The 17,444-nt window shown below is 39.2% G+C and overlaps 1 protein-coding gene across 4 annotated transcripts in view; it reads right to left on the bottom strand.

The window, feature by feature from the left end:
* The window catches only part of TAF2 (TATA-box binding protein associated factor 2), a 100,659-nt gene that overhangs the window by 33,115 nt on the left and 50,100 nt on the right, over positions 1-17,444 (bottom strand). For all 4 annotated transcript variants that reach the window (XR_006278673.1, XM_038390507.2, XM_038390511.2 and 1 more), the window contains 6 exons: positions 14,206-14,271; positions 12,030-12,282; positions 8,447-8,587; positions 6,990-7,100; positions 2,908-3,101; positions 1,903-2,042 (listed from right to left, as the gene is read on the bottom strand). Coding sequence is in view for 3 of the 4 variants with exons in the window: in XM_038390507.2 (XP_038246435.1) it covers positions 1,903-2,042; positions 2,908-3,101; positions 6,990-7,100; positions 8,447-8,587; positions 12,030-12,282; positions 14,206-14,271 (905 nt within the window). In the remaining variant the exon portion in view is untranslated. The remainder of the gene's footprint in view (positions 1-1,902; positions 2,043-2,907; positions 3,102-6,989; positions 7,101-8,446; positions 8,588-12,029; positions 12,283-14,205; positions 14,272-17,444) is intronic.

Raw genomic sequence — 17,444 nt, 5'->3', positions numbered from 1 at the left:
ATAATCACCACTCATGAAAGATTAAGAATTAAATGAGAAGACATTGTATGTATCAGTCTGTCTTTCCATTGGGTGGGACGGATTAGTGACAAGATTACTAAAGAGGAAATGACCTGGTAAGTAAGCTTTCCATTCTCCAGCAAATATTTCCACTAATCCTTACTTAAGGAGGAAAATAGTGAGCAGTATAACAGAAAAAGAGAGGGAGAGAGACTCAGAATAAGTTACAGTAGTCCTGAATCCTATGGAATACCTATTTGAATATCACTGACAGGAGCACTGAAATATATTTGCAAGTCTACACCATAATGTCTGGTGAATGAGAAGACCAAAGACTAGAATGATGCTTTGTGAATCTCATCCACTAAAGCCAGTGCCCTCTCCCTTCTGGAGGTTGTTCTCAACCTTGGGAAGATGGCCTTGATGCCCTCAGAGAGTAGATCTTCTGAGGAAATTAGAATACTTTCTCTATATATCTTCTTATGTACATGGCTACAGAAGATTTTGTGTGAAATGTCACAAATAAGGTTAAGGTCTCTTATGCCCTGTATTTGAAAGAGAAATTCTAAGTTCTCTTTGAACATCCAACTTGTGCAACACTTGTTCCTTGGATGGGCTATATTTAGATGAAGCATATCATGAGTGGGAAGGAAACCTGCTTCTCAGGGGTCAATGAGGGGGAAAAATACCTCAAAATATACTCTACAGAAGGAGAAAACAAATAAGAAAAGAGAAGGGAAGCTCACAATTACCTGAAAAAATTGAAGTATTAAATTTGTAAAAGAATAAGTAGGAGGCCTAGAACAGCCCTGACCACTTTTGTTTGCAGAGACAGAGCTTCAAGGAGTTTGCCAGTTGGGCGGAAACAACCTGCAAATACTACAGCTGCTCTAATTTGTGCACAGAGAAAGACAAGATCCCAGCAATATTGACTAATGAACAGGTTAAGCTAGTGCTAACTATGCATTTGCATAAATCATTAAAACCTTAATTTCCAAAAGCCTCTGGAAAGTTTGCTAGTGCAGTGTTTTAATTTCAACTGATGGTTAAGAAGAAAGTTACACAATATTTTTCAAGCAGTAAAGAATACTTATCTCAGACCTATTATAGGCACTTTAAACAAAGAAAAAAATAAATAAAAGCAAATAATCTTTTCAAAATGGAAACATGCTATAATTAAGCCACATAAGGGGTAGAAAACCACAGTCAACCAAATAGCCAGCCAAGCTGAGCCTCTGTCTTCCAATTCATAACCCAGTATGCCTGCAAATGGCAAATTATAAGATATTAGCAAAAACAAAAACTAAGGTTGCATCAAGAAACACACAACTTGTTCAAATTCTTTAAATCTTGAAAATAAGTAAAGGGAATTCTTCAGCTTTCTATATCACCTATCATACTGTCAAAAACGCATTCCATAAAGCATTTGTTTCTATCTTCAGGAGATACTGAGAAGCAATATTCATCCCAACTTCATGAAACTCATGCTCGTAAAGGCAAAAACCTCAATAGTAATCCTATGCTCTCTTTTATCCACACATTGGCTCATCTACTGTCATGAAAAGAAAAGAGTACTTGTGGCACCTTAGAGACTAACCAATTTATTTGAGCATAAGCTTTCGTGAGCTACAGCTCACTTCATCGGAATGCAGCTGATGAAGTGAGCTGTAGCTCACGAAAGCTTATGCTCAAATAAATTGGTTAGTCTCTAAGGTGCCACAAGTAGTCCTTTTCTTTTCACGAATACAGACTAACATGGCTGCTACTCTGAAACCTGACTACTGTCATGGCACCACTTCATCTGAAAAGTTATTCTACTTAACATTATTAAGGTCACTGTTCAGGTTTTGCATTAGCATGTGAATTTTATGCAGTGACAGACAGTTTTTTTAAAAAAATTACCTTTTGTGTAATCAACAACTGCCTCCAAAGCTGCTATTCGGATGTCCACAAAGTGTCCATATTCTGCGTATGTTTTAAAGAGAGCAGGATCACTGGGGACATGTCCATTCTTCTGAAGTACACGAATGGCTTTCAGACAGCTAGATGAGGGTGGGGGTGAACAGGGAGGACAATCTGCAGTAAGTTTCTGGAATATCAATCTCTGTGAATAAAGCTATTTTCTTCAATATTATGATATTAATTTCTAAACTTCACTGCAAATTTTCTAGGATAACACTATCCAACTTACTATACTACCATGGGTTTTTATAGTTGTCAGGGCTGTAGGCACACAAAATTAATAAAAGATGAGTTTACAGAGTACACAGAAACACTGGACCAAATTCCCTACTGGGGCAAATTCACTCCTCTTGGCTTCAATGGAGCTGCTCCAATATACACCGGCAGAAAATTTGGCCCATTACGTTTTGTATTCTATATATTGTCCCAATTGTTTCTCTTGCATAATCTTCATAAATTTACTGTGAATAATAAATATGGGATACATAATGTGATAATTTAATATTGACATTAAAAATGCAGATTTTTAGATTTTGATGATTTGAGTGCTTAATTTTTCAACATTAAAGTTTCATTAACACTAGTTTTTGCCTTTATTTGTTCTGTGAGGTTTTAATTTTCTTCCTGATATTTTCAAGTTTTCTTAATTCTATGGTTTTAAAAATACCTTGCATACCTTGCAATATTTTTTAAATGAAAATGTTTTTTGCATGCCTTTTAGTGTCCTCGTGCCAAAAAATGTTTTCCTGCATTTTGTTAATGTCCTTTTTTGCTATTTAAAATAAAGAGAACACATCATTTAAGGCTAGGGAACGTAAGCTCAATGTGATTACATCTGTGTTAACAGCAGGATGTAGGAAATTAAAAACAAAACAAAACATTAAACATGACTAGGTCTATTCTCTCTTTATATTTGCGTAAGTTTTAGAAATTATTAAATCATACCTGACTGTAATGGTATGTCTGTAACTGGGCAGAAGCTTTTCCATATTTAAGAACCTGGTAATCTCCTCAAGTATGAGTCGAACATCAGGATTTAAATTATCCAGAGTTCGAACTTCATTGTTCACACTGACTGCAGGAGTTACAGAGTTGGCTAGTGCATCAATCAGTTCAGCACGATAATAGTTGTCTGAAAACTGAATCAAAGGACCATCAATTGAACAAAGAGAGGCAGAGCACATTGCATCATTTATTTTGTTTTACAATAAAACAAACAATGCTAAAGCACTTAGTTCAGTTTACTCCTGTACTAAATGTTTAGATAATAGCAGTCTAAAGAGTCATCTACTGCATCAAAAAATAAAACATTGACTATTAAACTGAATGATTTAGTTGCTAGTGCACATACTTTTGAACTTAATATAGCAGGAAGAATATAGTAAAAATCTATGAATATTCTGTTAATAGTCACACTCTGACCCCTCCCCCACAAATCTGTGAATGGAATGTTTTTTGTCATTTATTAGATCTGAAATACGGCCACTTTCAAACAAGTGTATATTACATTAGGCACGTCAATTCACGTTTAGATGCCTAAATTTTCAGAGGTAGTAAAAACTCAAAATCCTACTGGTGTTAATGGGTGCTGTAGCACCTCTAAAAATCAGGACACTTTTTATTAAGGTGGATACATATGGATTTCCATGTTCAGCTTTCTCCCCCTCGGTGCTTCTAAGGTCCTCATCAATGTAGTACATTTGCAACATCCTTGTGAAGTAGGGAAGCGTCATCCTAACATGTAAGGATTTGGGACACAGGTCTGTGGCACAGGTGAGAACTGGCCCTCAGTCTTCAGAGATCCAATCCAATGCCTTAAACACAAGATCATTCCTCTTCCTCGATACACCCTGGTTTGAAATTTTGGTTCCTAACTGTGCTTATTTTGCTTAATTTAAATAATGACACATTTTATTTACAACATTTTCCTGAAGTGTTCTCTTGGGGACTGGGGCATGAAAAGACAGTTACCTTTTGTAACTGTTGTTCTTTGAGATGTGTTGCTCATATACATTCTATTGTAGGTGTGTGCGCTCACCACATGCACTGGTGCTGGAAGTTTTTCCTTCAGAGTATCCATAGGAGACAGGCTCTGATACCTTCTGGAGTTGTGCTCATATGCACTGGTATAAGGGGTGCCGCCGGCTCCCCCTGCCTCAGTTACTTCGTGACGGAACTCTGACAGAGAGGAAGGAGGCTGGGTCATGGAATGGACATGAACAATACATCTCGAAGAACAACTGTTACGAAAGGTAACCGTCTTTTCTTCTTTGAATGCTTGCTCATGTCCATTCCACTGTAGGTGACTCTCAAGCAGTACCATTGGAGGCAGGTAAGAGTTCATGGATGTGTTGACTGCAACACGGCTCTGCCAAATCCAGCATCATCTCTGGCTTGCTGGGTGATGGCATAATGCATCATAAACATGTGTACCGAAGACCATGTTGTGGCCCTACAGATGTCCTGGATAGGGACATGCGCCAGGAAGACAATGATGCCTGAGCACTAGTTGAGTGAGCCTTCACTACTGGTGGAGGCACAGCCTGCATCAATTTGTAACAAGTATGGATACAGGTGGTGATCCAATTGGAAATCCTCTGAGAGGACACCAGAAAGCCCTTCATCCTGTCAGCTATCACGATAAAGAGATAGGTTGATCTGCGGAAGGACTTGGTGTGCTCCAGGTAGAATGCCTTACAAATAGAGCGTGCAGCCGTGTCTCCTCATTGGTCATTTGAGGCTTTGGACAGAACACTGGGAGGAAGAGATCCTTGTTGACACGGAAGTGCAATACCACCTTTGGCAGGAAGGCCGGATGGGGCCGCAGCTGGACTTTGTCCTTGTAGAGTACCATGTACGGGGCCTCCAAAGTGAGGGCTTTAATTTTGGAAACATGTCTTGCCGAGGCAATAGCTACAAGGAATGCAACCTTCCACGAAAAGCAGGAAAGGGAACAAGAAGCCATACGCTTAAAGGGCGGACCCATGAGCCTGAAGAGAATCAGGTCAAGGTCCCATTGGGGAACCAGGTCCCAGATTGGCAGAAAGAGTCTTTCAAGACCTTTGAGGAACCTGATTGACATCTCATGCGAGACCACCATCTATCCTGCATGCGAGGGTGGAAGGCCAGTATGGCTGCCAGGTGCACCTTGATCAAAGAGAAGGCGAGACCTTGGTGCTTTAATTGAAGCAGGTAATCCAGGATGGACTGCAGAGACGACTGGGTTGGGGAGATATTCGGCTCCAACATCCAGTAGGAGAAACGCTTCCACTTTGCCAGGTAAGTTGCTCTGGTGGAGGGCTTTCTGCTCTCCAAGAGAACATGCTGTACCTGACAAGAACAGGCTTGATTCAGCCACGCAGCATCCAAGCTGTGAGGTGGAGAGAGGCGAGGTTCGAGTGCAGGAGTCGACAGTACATCTGGGCAGCTGGGAAATGGCCACAGGGATGCAACAGCCAGGTCCATGAACCAATGCCGAACAAATGCTCGTGATGCCATGCTGCGGCGAGCATAGTGACCCATGCCTTGTTCCTCTTGATTTTTGAAAGGACTCTGCTGATGAGCAGAATTGGTGAGAAGGTGTACATCAGGTCTCCTGACCAAGACAGGAGAAAGACATCGGATAGTGAGCCTCTGCCGAGGCCTTGGAGAGGACAAAACTGATGACACTTTCTGTTCTGTCTGGTGGTGAACAAGTCCACTAGGGGAGCTTCCCACTTCTGAAAGAGCATTCTGATAACCTCTGAGTGAAGGGACCACCCATGGTGAAAGAAGGACCTGCCGAGGCAATCCACCAGCATGTACCAGATGCCGGGGAGGTGCAAGGCTTCCAGGTGGATTGCATGCTGGATGCACCAGTCCCTTAGACAGAAGGCCTCCTGGCACAGAGCCAACGATTGAGCTCCCCCTTGCCTGTTGACATAGAATATTGAGGCCGTGTTGTCCATCAACATCTGCACTGCCCAGCCTGACAGTTGGGGAAGGAAGACACAGCAAGCTAGGCAGATGGCTCTGAGCTTCCTGATGTTTATATGCAATGTGCGCTCCTTTCGAGACCATAACTCTTGAGTCAGCAATGAACCGAGATGTGCTCCCAAGGTCGAATGGATCCAAAATCAGGGAGACCATTGGTCACAGGCTCGCAAACAGCACACTTTCCAACACCAGAATCAGGTCGAACCACCACTGCAGAGAGGTAAGTACCCGCGGAGGGATTGCGATGACTGTGTCTAGGTGATGTCTGGCTGGGAAGTAGACCAACGCCAGCCACATCTGGTGGGGTGCAGCCTGAGTCTTGCATGTTGGAAAACGTAGATCCATGCTGTCATGTGCCCCAGTAGTCTGAGACTGACCCAGGCAGTGGTGAGTGGATGGGCAGTGATACTGGCAATCAGATCTGAAATTGCCTGAACATGGACTCTAGCAGGAATGCTCTGGCTCGGGTAGAGTCTAGCACCGCTCCAATAAACTCTATCCGTTGGACCAGAATCAATGTTGATTTTTGTTTGTTCGTTTCTCAAGAGGCCCAGAGCTTGACAAGCGGCTTGCAACATCTTGATGCTGCACTGGGCCTGGACCTTGGAGCGGCCCTTGATGAGCTAGTCGTCGAGGTACGAATAAATCTGAATACCCCAATGTCTGAGGTAGACTGCCACCATGGACATGCATTTCGTAAACACCCTTGGTGCTTAGGCCAAAAAGGAGCACTGTGAATTGGAAGTGAACTGTCCCAACTTCAAAACGTAGGAACTGTCTGTGTCCATGAAATATCGATATGCGAAAGTAAGCATCTTTCAGGTCAATGGCAGCGTACCAGTCTCCTGGATCCAGGGAAGGAATGATGGAGGCCAAGTTATCTATTACCAGTTTTGCTGAATCAGTGTGTATATTTACACATTATATGTTCACATACATATAAGTTAGTAGCACAGGGCATTGTACAGAAAAGAGTATTGCTCTATATACTGCATATAAGAAGAGAGAGTCATTAAAATAGATCATCAAACACTTTCAGACAGGTTCCTTACCTTATTTTTCCTGTTGTCATTGTACTTGATTAGGTCTAAAATAAATGTTAAAACCTCTTTAGGACAGAGGTTATGAACATCCCTCAGCAAGGCCATGGCAACAGGCATAGTCTGTGTGAAGATTAAAATAAAATTCTTATTATATTAGCACAAAAAACAAAAACATTAAATATTAAATCAAACAATGAGCAATGAACAGTTTTACATTTCGTAAAGCAATTTTTAGATGGCTTTTGAAAGTCAGACTTCATGCCTTATATACAAAGGGTTGCACAATTTTTAGTTGAAAGTACTGTGAAGTTATTTTCTAAAAACAGTTAGCTCTGATGGAGACTGGAAATGGCTCTGAGTATGCAGGAGAGGAAGCTGATGCCAGGCAAATAAGGCTAAACATGGCAAATGAAACATCATGAGAAGCAAAATCTAATATTTAGGAAGCAGAGGGTTAAGAGAAACAACACTAAAGGTAGCAGGAGAGAATAAACAAAGACCAAAAGCATTTGAGACTGCAAGAATAGGAAAGAAAGCTGGGATGAGAGAGAGAGAGAGATGGTGAAAAAGGGTGAGTATTTTTGGAGGGGAGGGGTGGGAGAAGGATGTGGAAGAAGTGGGATTAAAACTAAAGTTAGGAGGTAAAAGGCCTATGGGACAGAACTCAATAACTCACAATTTTTTTTAAAAACAGAGCTTGACAGGAAATTATTGTCAATCATTTCAATTGTTGTTATTTTTAATCACAATAGCACGGAGGGGCCTCAAAAGATTGGGGCACCTTTATGCTAAGCACTGTACACATACAGTATAAAAGACAGTCCTTGACTTGAAAAGTTTAGAATCTAAATTTAGATGCAACAAGTGGGTTTGACAAACCACAGGATGGAGAGGGGAGAACAAATGGCAACAGCGATAGATTATTCCATTCTATAGGCTAACTAGTGCACAACTTCAGATTCAATAATAATGACATTTGAATAATATTTGTCATAAAAGATTCTTGGATAGCAATTAATTACAAAAACAGCTGACAAATAATATGAATATTTAACTTTAGGTAAGAGGAACAAAAATTGTTTAACAATGGTAACTAAAAAAATAAGTTCTGTGTAAGATTACGTTTGCACATACTCGCAAAGCATTTTCCTCTTATGCCCGTATACTTGGTTCTGAATAGTGAAATATATTTTAAATTTAAAAGATTCAGGCTCTCTATTAGCTATTCAGAAAGAAGAACTGTTATAACTTTCAATTTACTGTCTGCTGACAAGAATGGAACAAACAGACACAGCATAACAAAGTTAGATACAATCATCAGACTGAGACTGTGGAGAGAACCAGTGATTTTGGCTTGTGGCTCAGACAGTGTTTTTACTATTTATATTGTGGAATTTGTCACTTGTAGAAAAGAACTTCTTCCTTTGACATATCTTTAAAAAGTACAATGAGAAAACATATTTTACCTTTTGCAGAAAGTAGCTTTGAAAGTTCATGAAGTTGTTGGTCTTCACAATGTTTGGACAACTTTTACAACAAAACATTCGGGTAAAGAGTGACTTCATGGCTGGTGGTCCTGTCCATGTACTTACCATGGAATTTGCAATCTATATAATTAGGGGGAAGGGAAGGCACATTACCATCACTTCTGCAAGTTTATCATAGGCTGAACAAAAGCACACATATTTGTTTCCAATAATTAAAAAAATACAATAATTGGACAGAATGAACTACTCTTTTCAACAGAAATATATTTTATCAATATAATATTTCCAACATACCTTTTATGCACTGGAACTAAAGCGTGAGGAACTCATTTTACTTGTAGGAAGTCTGCAACTAATTACCATTACACGATCAATTTCTGTTTTTAATTATTTCCTCCTTTTATATTTTAGACAAATAGAATTTTCTGTTCATTAAGCCAAGTTTTCTGTCTCTACAGAAACCAATTACGGAAGAGGCATTTGCAATAACAGCTTCCCAAATTTACCCTGCCAATAACCTCAACCTAGATTTCAACCATGCGTTAACCACCCCAAGAATAAAGGACCACCCCAAGAGTAAAAGGCTCCTGTCTAGCTGTAGACATGGACTATGAGCAGACTGCAGTCAGGCAAATCTTGCGGTAGGGTGGTGGGAATAGGGGCTTCTGCTAGAGATGACTGGTGCCTGCTGAGAGTTGGGGGACACAATTTAAAGATTCACCCCTCCCCCAATAGCTTGAGTCCTCCCCCCACCGGCATGCCCACCCTCTTACCCTCAGTGGCCCCTCCCTGAAGCTCTCAGGTGTTAGCTCCGCGTGGAGAGGCAGCAGCAAACAGTTGGGAGCTTCAGGGAGGGGACTTTGCTTTAGCTTCGCAAGGAGAAGCAGCAGCAAAAGCATCAGCTCTCTCTGCAGCTCACAGCTATTTGCTGCTGTCTCTCCCCATGTCCGAAGCTCCCAGCTCGCAGGCTCCAGCAGCTGCCGTGCAGGAAGAGGGCTTGGCAGCACCATGTGACTGAGCAGGGCCAGCAAACCCTAGCAAAAATCTGGAGGGACATGTGACACTCCCCCCACCATGTCTCCTCTGGCTTCTGCCCAGCGGGGAGGGGTTCTTGGGGCTTCAGCCCCATGGGACGTGCCTGCCAGGGCTCATGACTTCAGCAGGAGCAGGGCTGAAGTCCCAAGCTCCGGCAGTTGCCTCCAGCCCTCGAACTTCTGAATATTGTTGTATGTGGCTTGGAGGGTCAGTAAGTTTGGCCACCCTGATATACAGGACCAAGATCATCTATATTAAATTGAGCCAACAGCAGTATCTTTAGTATCTTTTTATATTTTTTTACTTAGTCACATTAATTTCTTACCTTCTCACTCACTGACTTAGCCACTTTTTCTGTTTCTCTATTCTATTTACATGCGATAGTTTGTATGTGGCCTTTAGTGGAAATCTTCGATGCATGCATGAATTAAATGAATGACCAAGTTTTCCAAACCACAAGGTAAGAAGCTTGTCTCAAGTTATTTCTACTTTTAGGGAATATATAAAAGCTCTAGGACAGCTTCAATGTTCCCATCTAACTTATACTGTTCACATCATATTCAACTAACAATATATTTTTCCTTACAACTTTTAACAAGAATTGACCGTTCTGTTTCTGCTGTCAATCCCTAAGCATATACCTTCCTTAACTACAGCAATCACCTCCTCTCCCTTAATATAAAATTTGGCCCCTTACTAGAAAGTAATCTTCTTTGGACTAATAGGGACCATGGCTACCTTTGTCTTTGCATAGCACCTAGCACAATGGAATACCCTGGGCACTCCTGCAACATAATTATTTTGAATACTAATAATCAATTATTATCTTCACCATCACCAATCGCTCAATAAAAATATTCAAGCCAAAATCTCTCTCAACCATTGCTTCAGTCATGTCTTCCCTCTCTTGATATTCCATTTGACTGACTTCATATTATGCTGCACAGGAAGTTCAAATTTCTTTCCCTAGTTTTTAAGTCCCTACACAACTCTGATTTGGTCTTCTTTTGCTTTTTCCACTACCAAGGATGCCAACCTCAAAGTGCCTCAGACATCTGTACCTTCTTCCATTTTGTCTTTTTATACTTAGAATATCCTTTCAAAATCTACATGTCAAACCTTCACCCTGGCCTAACTCAAATAACTCATGAAAAAACCTCTTGCCACATCCCCTAAAAATTATGAGGATATGCATATTTATATGTATATATGTGTGAGTGTATATACACAAACAAATCAAGATGTGTGCAGTAACTGTATAACCAAATATCCAGAATCATATTCTTCCATGCTCCAGTCTGGTTTATGTTATAGCCTCAGTTGTCTGTCAAATCATTTAGATTATAATCTCTCTGGGGGCTGGGAATCTATCTTTTCTGTGAAACACCTACCACTTGCATGGACATCAACTTGTTCATATTGCTACACTCAACAGAATTTACTCTGTTTACCAGGAGCAAACAGTACAGCGATAAAAGTGTTCGGTATAATAAGCAGTTTTTAGAGTGAAAAATGAAATGAGGGGAGATGCTATCAAAGATGTTAATTTTTAATATTCACTTTAAACAAGACACTTACTGAGTTTTTCATAATGAATTCATACAGAGCACTCCAATAAATATGCACGTCACTGCTGAGTCAGAAACTGACTGTATCAATGACAGTACATAATGGAGAAAGTGTACTTCTATTTTTTGTGTTAGTATTTTGTGATGCTAAAATACGTTGCCACAAGTCTTTTGATTTTGAAAATAACGTTACTCTAAATATATTTTCAAACAGATATATATTGTATACATCCTCGTAATGATAGAAAGGAAATTCAGAGAGATTAATCTATTACACACAAGAAAACATTCAGCTACTCCTTGATTATGCTTAAGATTTTTTTTTAATTTTCACTCTTTTTACATTTCTACCTGTAGGTTTCCAGTGAGATCCAATTTGCTTTTTATTTGAACTCCTTTAATACTTACTAGTTTTGTAACCAAACTGTCTCCCCCGCCTTTTTTAAATCAATAATTTGATTCTTAATTTTCAAATGTAGACTAACATTACATTTATTTTTGCACCACTCAACCTAAAGATATATACTGCAGCAATCAGAATGCACATAGTAGTCTCTCTCATGCTATAAAGGTGAAATTCACCACTTCACCAGATTTCTCAGAAGAAGGGCCAAGGACTTTTCCACCAAAATAAAATAAATTTTGGCTCTCTGAAAATTTTTTAAACAAAAGTTCTTTTATTTCTGCAACTTAATGAAATCTGGAAAAATCCCTTGTGGTTTAAATGTCTGACATCTCAATTTTGACAATTATTATGAAAGCTTTCTGCAGTCTCCATTTACAGATTAAAATAATAAAGCTTTCCTTTCAAATCAGTCATGTTAAAAATACTTGGCAAACCACTTTAAACAGGCCAGATATCAAGCCAATTTAAGAACTATGATGATTTTTGACTCATTTTCAAATGTTTACAATGTCTAGCAGATTTCTCTCATTATTTCTGTGCTATGTGATCTCACCTTTGCAAGACAGAAGCAGGCCAGCATTCTCACTCGGTAGAAACATTGCTCTTGTTCTAGTATATCAGTCAGGGCAAGTCGTGATGCTGGAGTGGGGAACTTTTCCAATGCCAAAATGGATTCTTCTTGTGCAACTACATCTCTCTCATACCGAAGCTGATATTGCCACATGAAGTCAGCTTGTTCAAATTCTACCTTCCTCAATACAGACATATCTGGATCTATTCTAATCCAGAGTAAAGGAGAATCAGCACTAAAAAAAGACACACAGAACATTCATAGCTTAAAACATTGTAAGACTACAATAGTAAATAAAAATGATGTCTCAGCTAATTGTAAATTAACAAAAAGTAAATAAAAATGCTAAACCACTGTTAAACATGCTAAACTGGTAGCCATATGACAGGCAACAGCAAAATAAGTAATAGTCTTGATGTGTTTAATTCTCTTTCCTCAGAGACTGTATCTGGCATGGTTAAACAATGCTAAGACTACCCACAAGATGGCCAATAAGAGACAATTGCACTGATGGTTTTTAACATGTGGTGAGCTATCATGGTGGAAACTGACAGGGATCGCCAGGTATCATTTCACAGATACCTAATAGCTATTAAAAGATCCAAGTCATAAGTACTACTACACAGGATTTAAAGTAGTGACCCAGAATCAAAAGGTTCCATTTACCATATTTCATTCCCACAAATTAAATTATTTAATGGTGCCCTCCAAAAGGGTGTTTTCCTCCAATACAATATTATATAGCACTGTTGCCATATATGATGCTTTACAGGCCAGTAAAGGCCTCTGTTCCAAGAAGCTTATCATGTAAAAGTCAATAACACAGCAAGATGATGACACTCAACGATAAACAACGGATAGGGAGAGAGCACAGAAGGAGAATGAGAGTTATCGATAATGAACATACGCATATCTCATGCTCTTAATGTATGCATCTTTATATTTATTAGCTTGTATAACTTCTGGGGGGGAGGGAAAGCAGTGGTTCTGAGAGGTGAAGTAGCTTGCCCAAGCACACACCCTGGCAGATCCAGGAATAGAACTCAGGGCTCCCAGGTCCCTTGCAGTGCCCTAGCCACATGACCATAAATGATCAGAACCATTTACAGTTAATTCTGGTCATCTCTTCTTTTGTACATGATACTTGTACTATTTGTCAAATTATTTCTGTGTATTTAATATGTAGAAATTATTAATTAAAAAATTCACCAATGAAAATGTCCTCTATACATTTACATTGCTAGATCACATGTTCAAAAACGAGGCTTAATTTATCAGATTCTTTTACCCCTAATGCTCCTGAAGAGAAACAGGCAATCTGCCTTCCTTCATGGAGGTGATGACAATGTTTACCAATAATGGACCACTGGCCTTCATCAGCACAGGAGTACATGAAAGTTGCCAACACCTTCAGTAGTTTAGAGAACAACACCTGCTCAAACTCACAGAGAGAACAGTGGGCATTTGTTCACAGCAAGAACTGACCCTGCTTCCCTGGAGCAAGATAGTTCCAAGTGAATTAATACAAGAGTTTATAAATATACTTTTAGCATATAGGTCTCAGTACAAAACATTTGTATATGATTAATTTGCTGTCAAGATGGATTAAGTATAAATGAATCCCGGATTTCAGGAACTCATCTAAGATAGATCCATCCATCCAGGTACTTACATGGCCTTCACTGAGCTCCATCAAATATTTCCCTAAATTTAATGCAAGGGCAACAAATTCTAATGCAAAACTAAAATTGCAATGAACACTTCTTTATTAAATACTTGTTTAAATTTTATTTTTAAACTAAGTTTAGAGATCTGATTAGACATACACAGGAATGAACATCTTCTTTATTCCAACATATTATCATGCCCAGTTTGAGCTTTCAATGAAAATGGCTCATATTACTCTACCCTTTTATAGTACATTAATAAGAATTTCCTAAACTATTCCCAACTAGGAAAATAAAACCTCAGATATTGAAAAACAATGACAAATATAAAAATGACAGATTACAGGAATAAACAGCAATTATGAACTGAAAGATAAATATTATCACCCAAAACCTTAAAACATGCTTAGGGCATATATTAATACTAATAAGGGAATTATATGTAAGCATGGAGGAGACAATGTCCCTTTGTCTTCAACAAACCAACTTACTCCATTGCAGAAAGATCCATGTCCACCTCTTCTCCATTCATTAATGGAATCTTTTTTTTCTTATTTCTGTGTTTAAAAAAGTGATACAATTTAAGCTATACCTTAAAAATGAAGAATAACTATTTTGACCCTTTCTCTCTCTATATATGACAACATATAACATGTTTAAATCAGGATTAAGTGTAATATGTGATCACTGTGAATACTGAGATAAAGTACGCATACCTATTAAAAACACCATTATATAGCAGGGGTTCTCAAACTTCATTGCACCACAACTACCTTCTGACAACACAATTAATACATGAACCCAGGGGATGGGGAGAAGCAGAGTCCGAGCCCTGCTGCCCCGGATGGAGGGAGACAAAGGGGCACAGCCCAAGCATCATCACATCGGGTGGGGGAAGATGAGACCAGAGCCCCAACCCCACTGCCCTGGGTGTGGGATGGAGCTCAGGCTTCAACACTGGGTCCTAACAAGTCTAATGCTGGCCCTGGCAACCCCATTAAAATGGGGTGGCAACTCACAGTTTGAAGTCCCAACTCATAGTTTGAGAAGCACTGTGTCATGGGTTTATATTTCAGTCTTGCTAAAGTCCTCTCTGCCTGTGGTCCTGACAACACCCCATCAGTGATGCCACGTCCATGAAGAGGTATTTTAGCTTTGTTTATTAAAATTTCTCATTGCGTATTTTGATTATTTATGTTTTGCTGAAGGTGGGATAACATCATGGCGTTCATATGCATGTTCGTAGTTTTTGTAACACTCCAAAATAAATGATTTTTGGGAAGGGTCTGTTTTTAGATATTTAATTCCCCTTCTCTCCCACTCTGACTCATTTAAGATCCTGCAAACCCTTACTCACATAACTTGAAGCACATGAGGAGACCCACTGTCTTAAATAAGACTACAGTACTTACATGCTTAAAATTAAGTATACACATACATCTTTCCAAAGTTGAGGCTGAAGTAATTTTTAAAAAAATCTTTTTAGGAGACTGATACAATGTGAATAAGGAGGTATTTGGTTTGTTTTGTTCATCAGTTTAATCAATACAGTCTTGATAATTTTAGGGAAGGGGAAAATATGATATTTTTAAATCCAGTTGTCTGACCTGAGTTATTTCTTGTTGTTTCTGGTTTTCTTTCTTGGCGAGATTTCCCATTCAGAGCCATCTCTTCTTGAGCAATTCATAAAGGAATTAAAATTTCCTAAAAATTCTTCCATATTACACAAACAAATTTCTGTTTAGATTTTTACAAGGCCTAGGAACTTTATGAACAACTGGAAATTTGTTGTCAAATCTTAGTATCCGATTACCTGCGAATGTAGTGCTAATGACGGGTTCTGCTTTTTCCTCTGAATTTTCTCTTTTATACTGCTAATTATATTATAATATATTATTATTGCCTTCATTTTCAATAAGCATGATAATATGGAACATGTGCATGAAGTCAGTGTGGCTGAAAGAAATGAGCTTCTAGAAATGAAAATTACCATAGCTGAGGTGGAAGAAGAATTCAAAGAACTTAATGCACTCAATTTGGGGGCACGGAGTAATTTCCATACCAGAATACTTAAAGAACTGGCACATGAGCTTGCTAGTCCAGTAGCAAGGATTTTAATACATCTATCTATTTGGGAGAATAGTCATCTACCAATGCCTAGAGAAAGATAATGTTGTACCTATATTTAAAAAAGGGGGAAAAGGTGATCCAGGCAATTACAGACCTGTTTGTTTGACCTCAGTACTATGTAATTATTCTTTCCTTAACAATTAGAACAAATTGTGAAGGAACAAATAATTAAATTCAAGGAGGTAAAGGGATGCAATGCAACATGGGTTTACCATGCCAGACTAACCTACTTTCAGAAAATAACTGATTTTTTGGATAAGGGAAGGCCAGTAAATCTAATGTACTTGGACTCTAGTAAAGCATTTGACACGGTACCACATGGGAAATTATGAGTAAAATTAGAGAAGATGAGGATCAGGTACTAGAACTGTCAAGTGAATAAGGAACTGACTAAAGGGAAAAAGGCAAATGGTTGTGCTGAAAGGTGAATTATTATATTCAAGGGAGGTTACTAGTGGAGTTACTCAAACATAGGTCTTGGGACCAATCTTATTCAATATTTTTATTAATGAGCTTGGCACAAAAAATAGGAGTGTGCTAATAAAATTTTGCTGACGATACAAAGTTGGGAGGCAATCTCAATAAAAAAGAGGATCTGAATATTACACAGGAAGAGATGGATGACCTTGAATACTGGAGTGACAGAAATGAAATGCAATTCAATAGCACCAAGTTCAAAGTCATACACTAAGGGTCTAATAATAAGAATTTCTGCTACAAGCTGGGGGCTCATAAGTTGGAAGCGACAGAGGAGAAGAGAGATCTGGGTATGTCGGTTCATCACAGGATACTATGAGCCACCAAAGTGACGTGGCTGTGAAAAAGGCAAATATGATTCTAAGCTACATCAGACAAGGCATTTCCTGTAGAGACAGAGAAGTATTAATGCCATTGTACACAGCACTGAGACCTCTTGGCATACTGTGTACAAGTCTGGTCACACATGTTCAAGAGTAATTAATTTAAACTGGAACAGATGCAGAGAAGAGCCAATAAGCTGATCAGGGGAATGAAATGCCTATCTTATGAGAGGAGATTGGAAGAGCTTGGCTTGTTTAGACTAACAAAAAGAAGGCTGAGAAAAGATATGATTGCTCTCTATAAAGGGAGAGTAAATACCAGGGAGGGTATTTACCACAGAGCTATTTAAGCTAAACAACAACGTTGGCACAAGAACAAATGGGTATAAGCTTGCCATGAACAAATTCAGACTTGAAATTAGGTTTCTAGCCATCAGAGGTGAGAACAGCAGAATGTTCTGGAACAGCCTCCTAATAGGAGTTGTAGGGGCAAACAACTTAATTAGTTTTAAGAGGGAGCTGGACAAATTTATGAATGTGATTGTATGATGGGGTTGCTTGTGATGGTAGGGGGCAGGGCTTGGCAGCCTTAGGGTTCACTTCTGGTTTTCATCTTATGTTCCTAAAACGTCATGCTTCATGGTTTCAGCTGGCCACCTACAGGATTCAGAAAGGGATGTCCCCCCACCAGAATATATTCTGAGTTGCTCTTTTTTAATTTTCTTCCTTTGAAGCATCAATGATGGCCATGCCTGGAGATGGGACATTGGATGGAGCAGTCCAGGGCTCTAAGTTGACAC

The sequence above is a fragment of the Dermochelys coriacea genome, chromosome 2 (assembly GCF_009764565.3).
Source record: "Dermochelys coriacea isolate rDerCor1 chromosome 2, rDerCor1.pri.v4, whole genome shotgun sequence".
In the NCBI taxonomy this organism is placed as follows: domain Eukaryota; kingdom Metazoa; phylum Chordata; order Testudines; family Dermochelyidae; genus Dermochelys; species Dermochelys coriacea.
The sequence above is the reverse complement of the archived record's forward strand: the minus strand, read 5'-3'. Positions and strand labels throughout refer to the sequence as shown.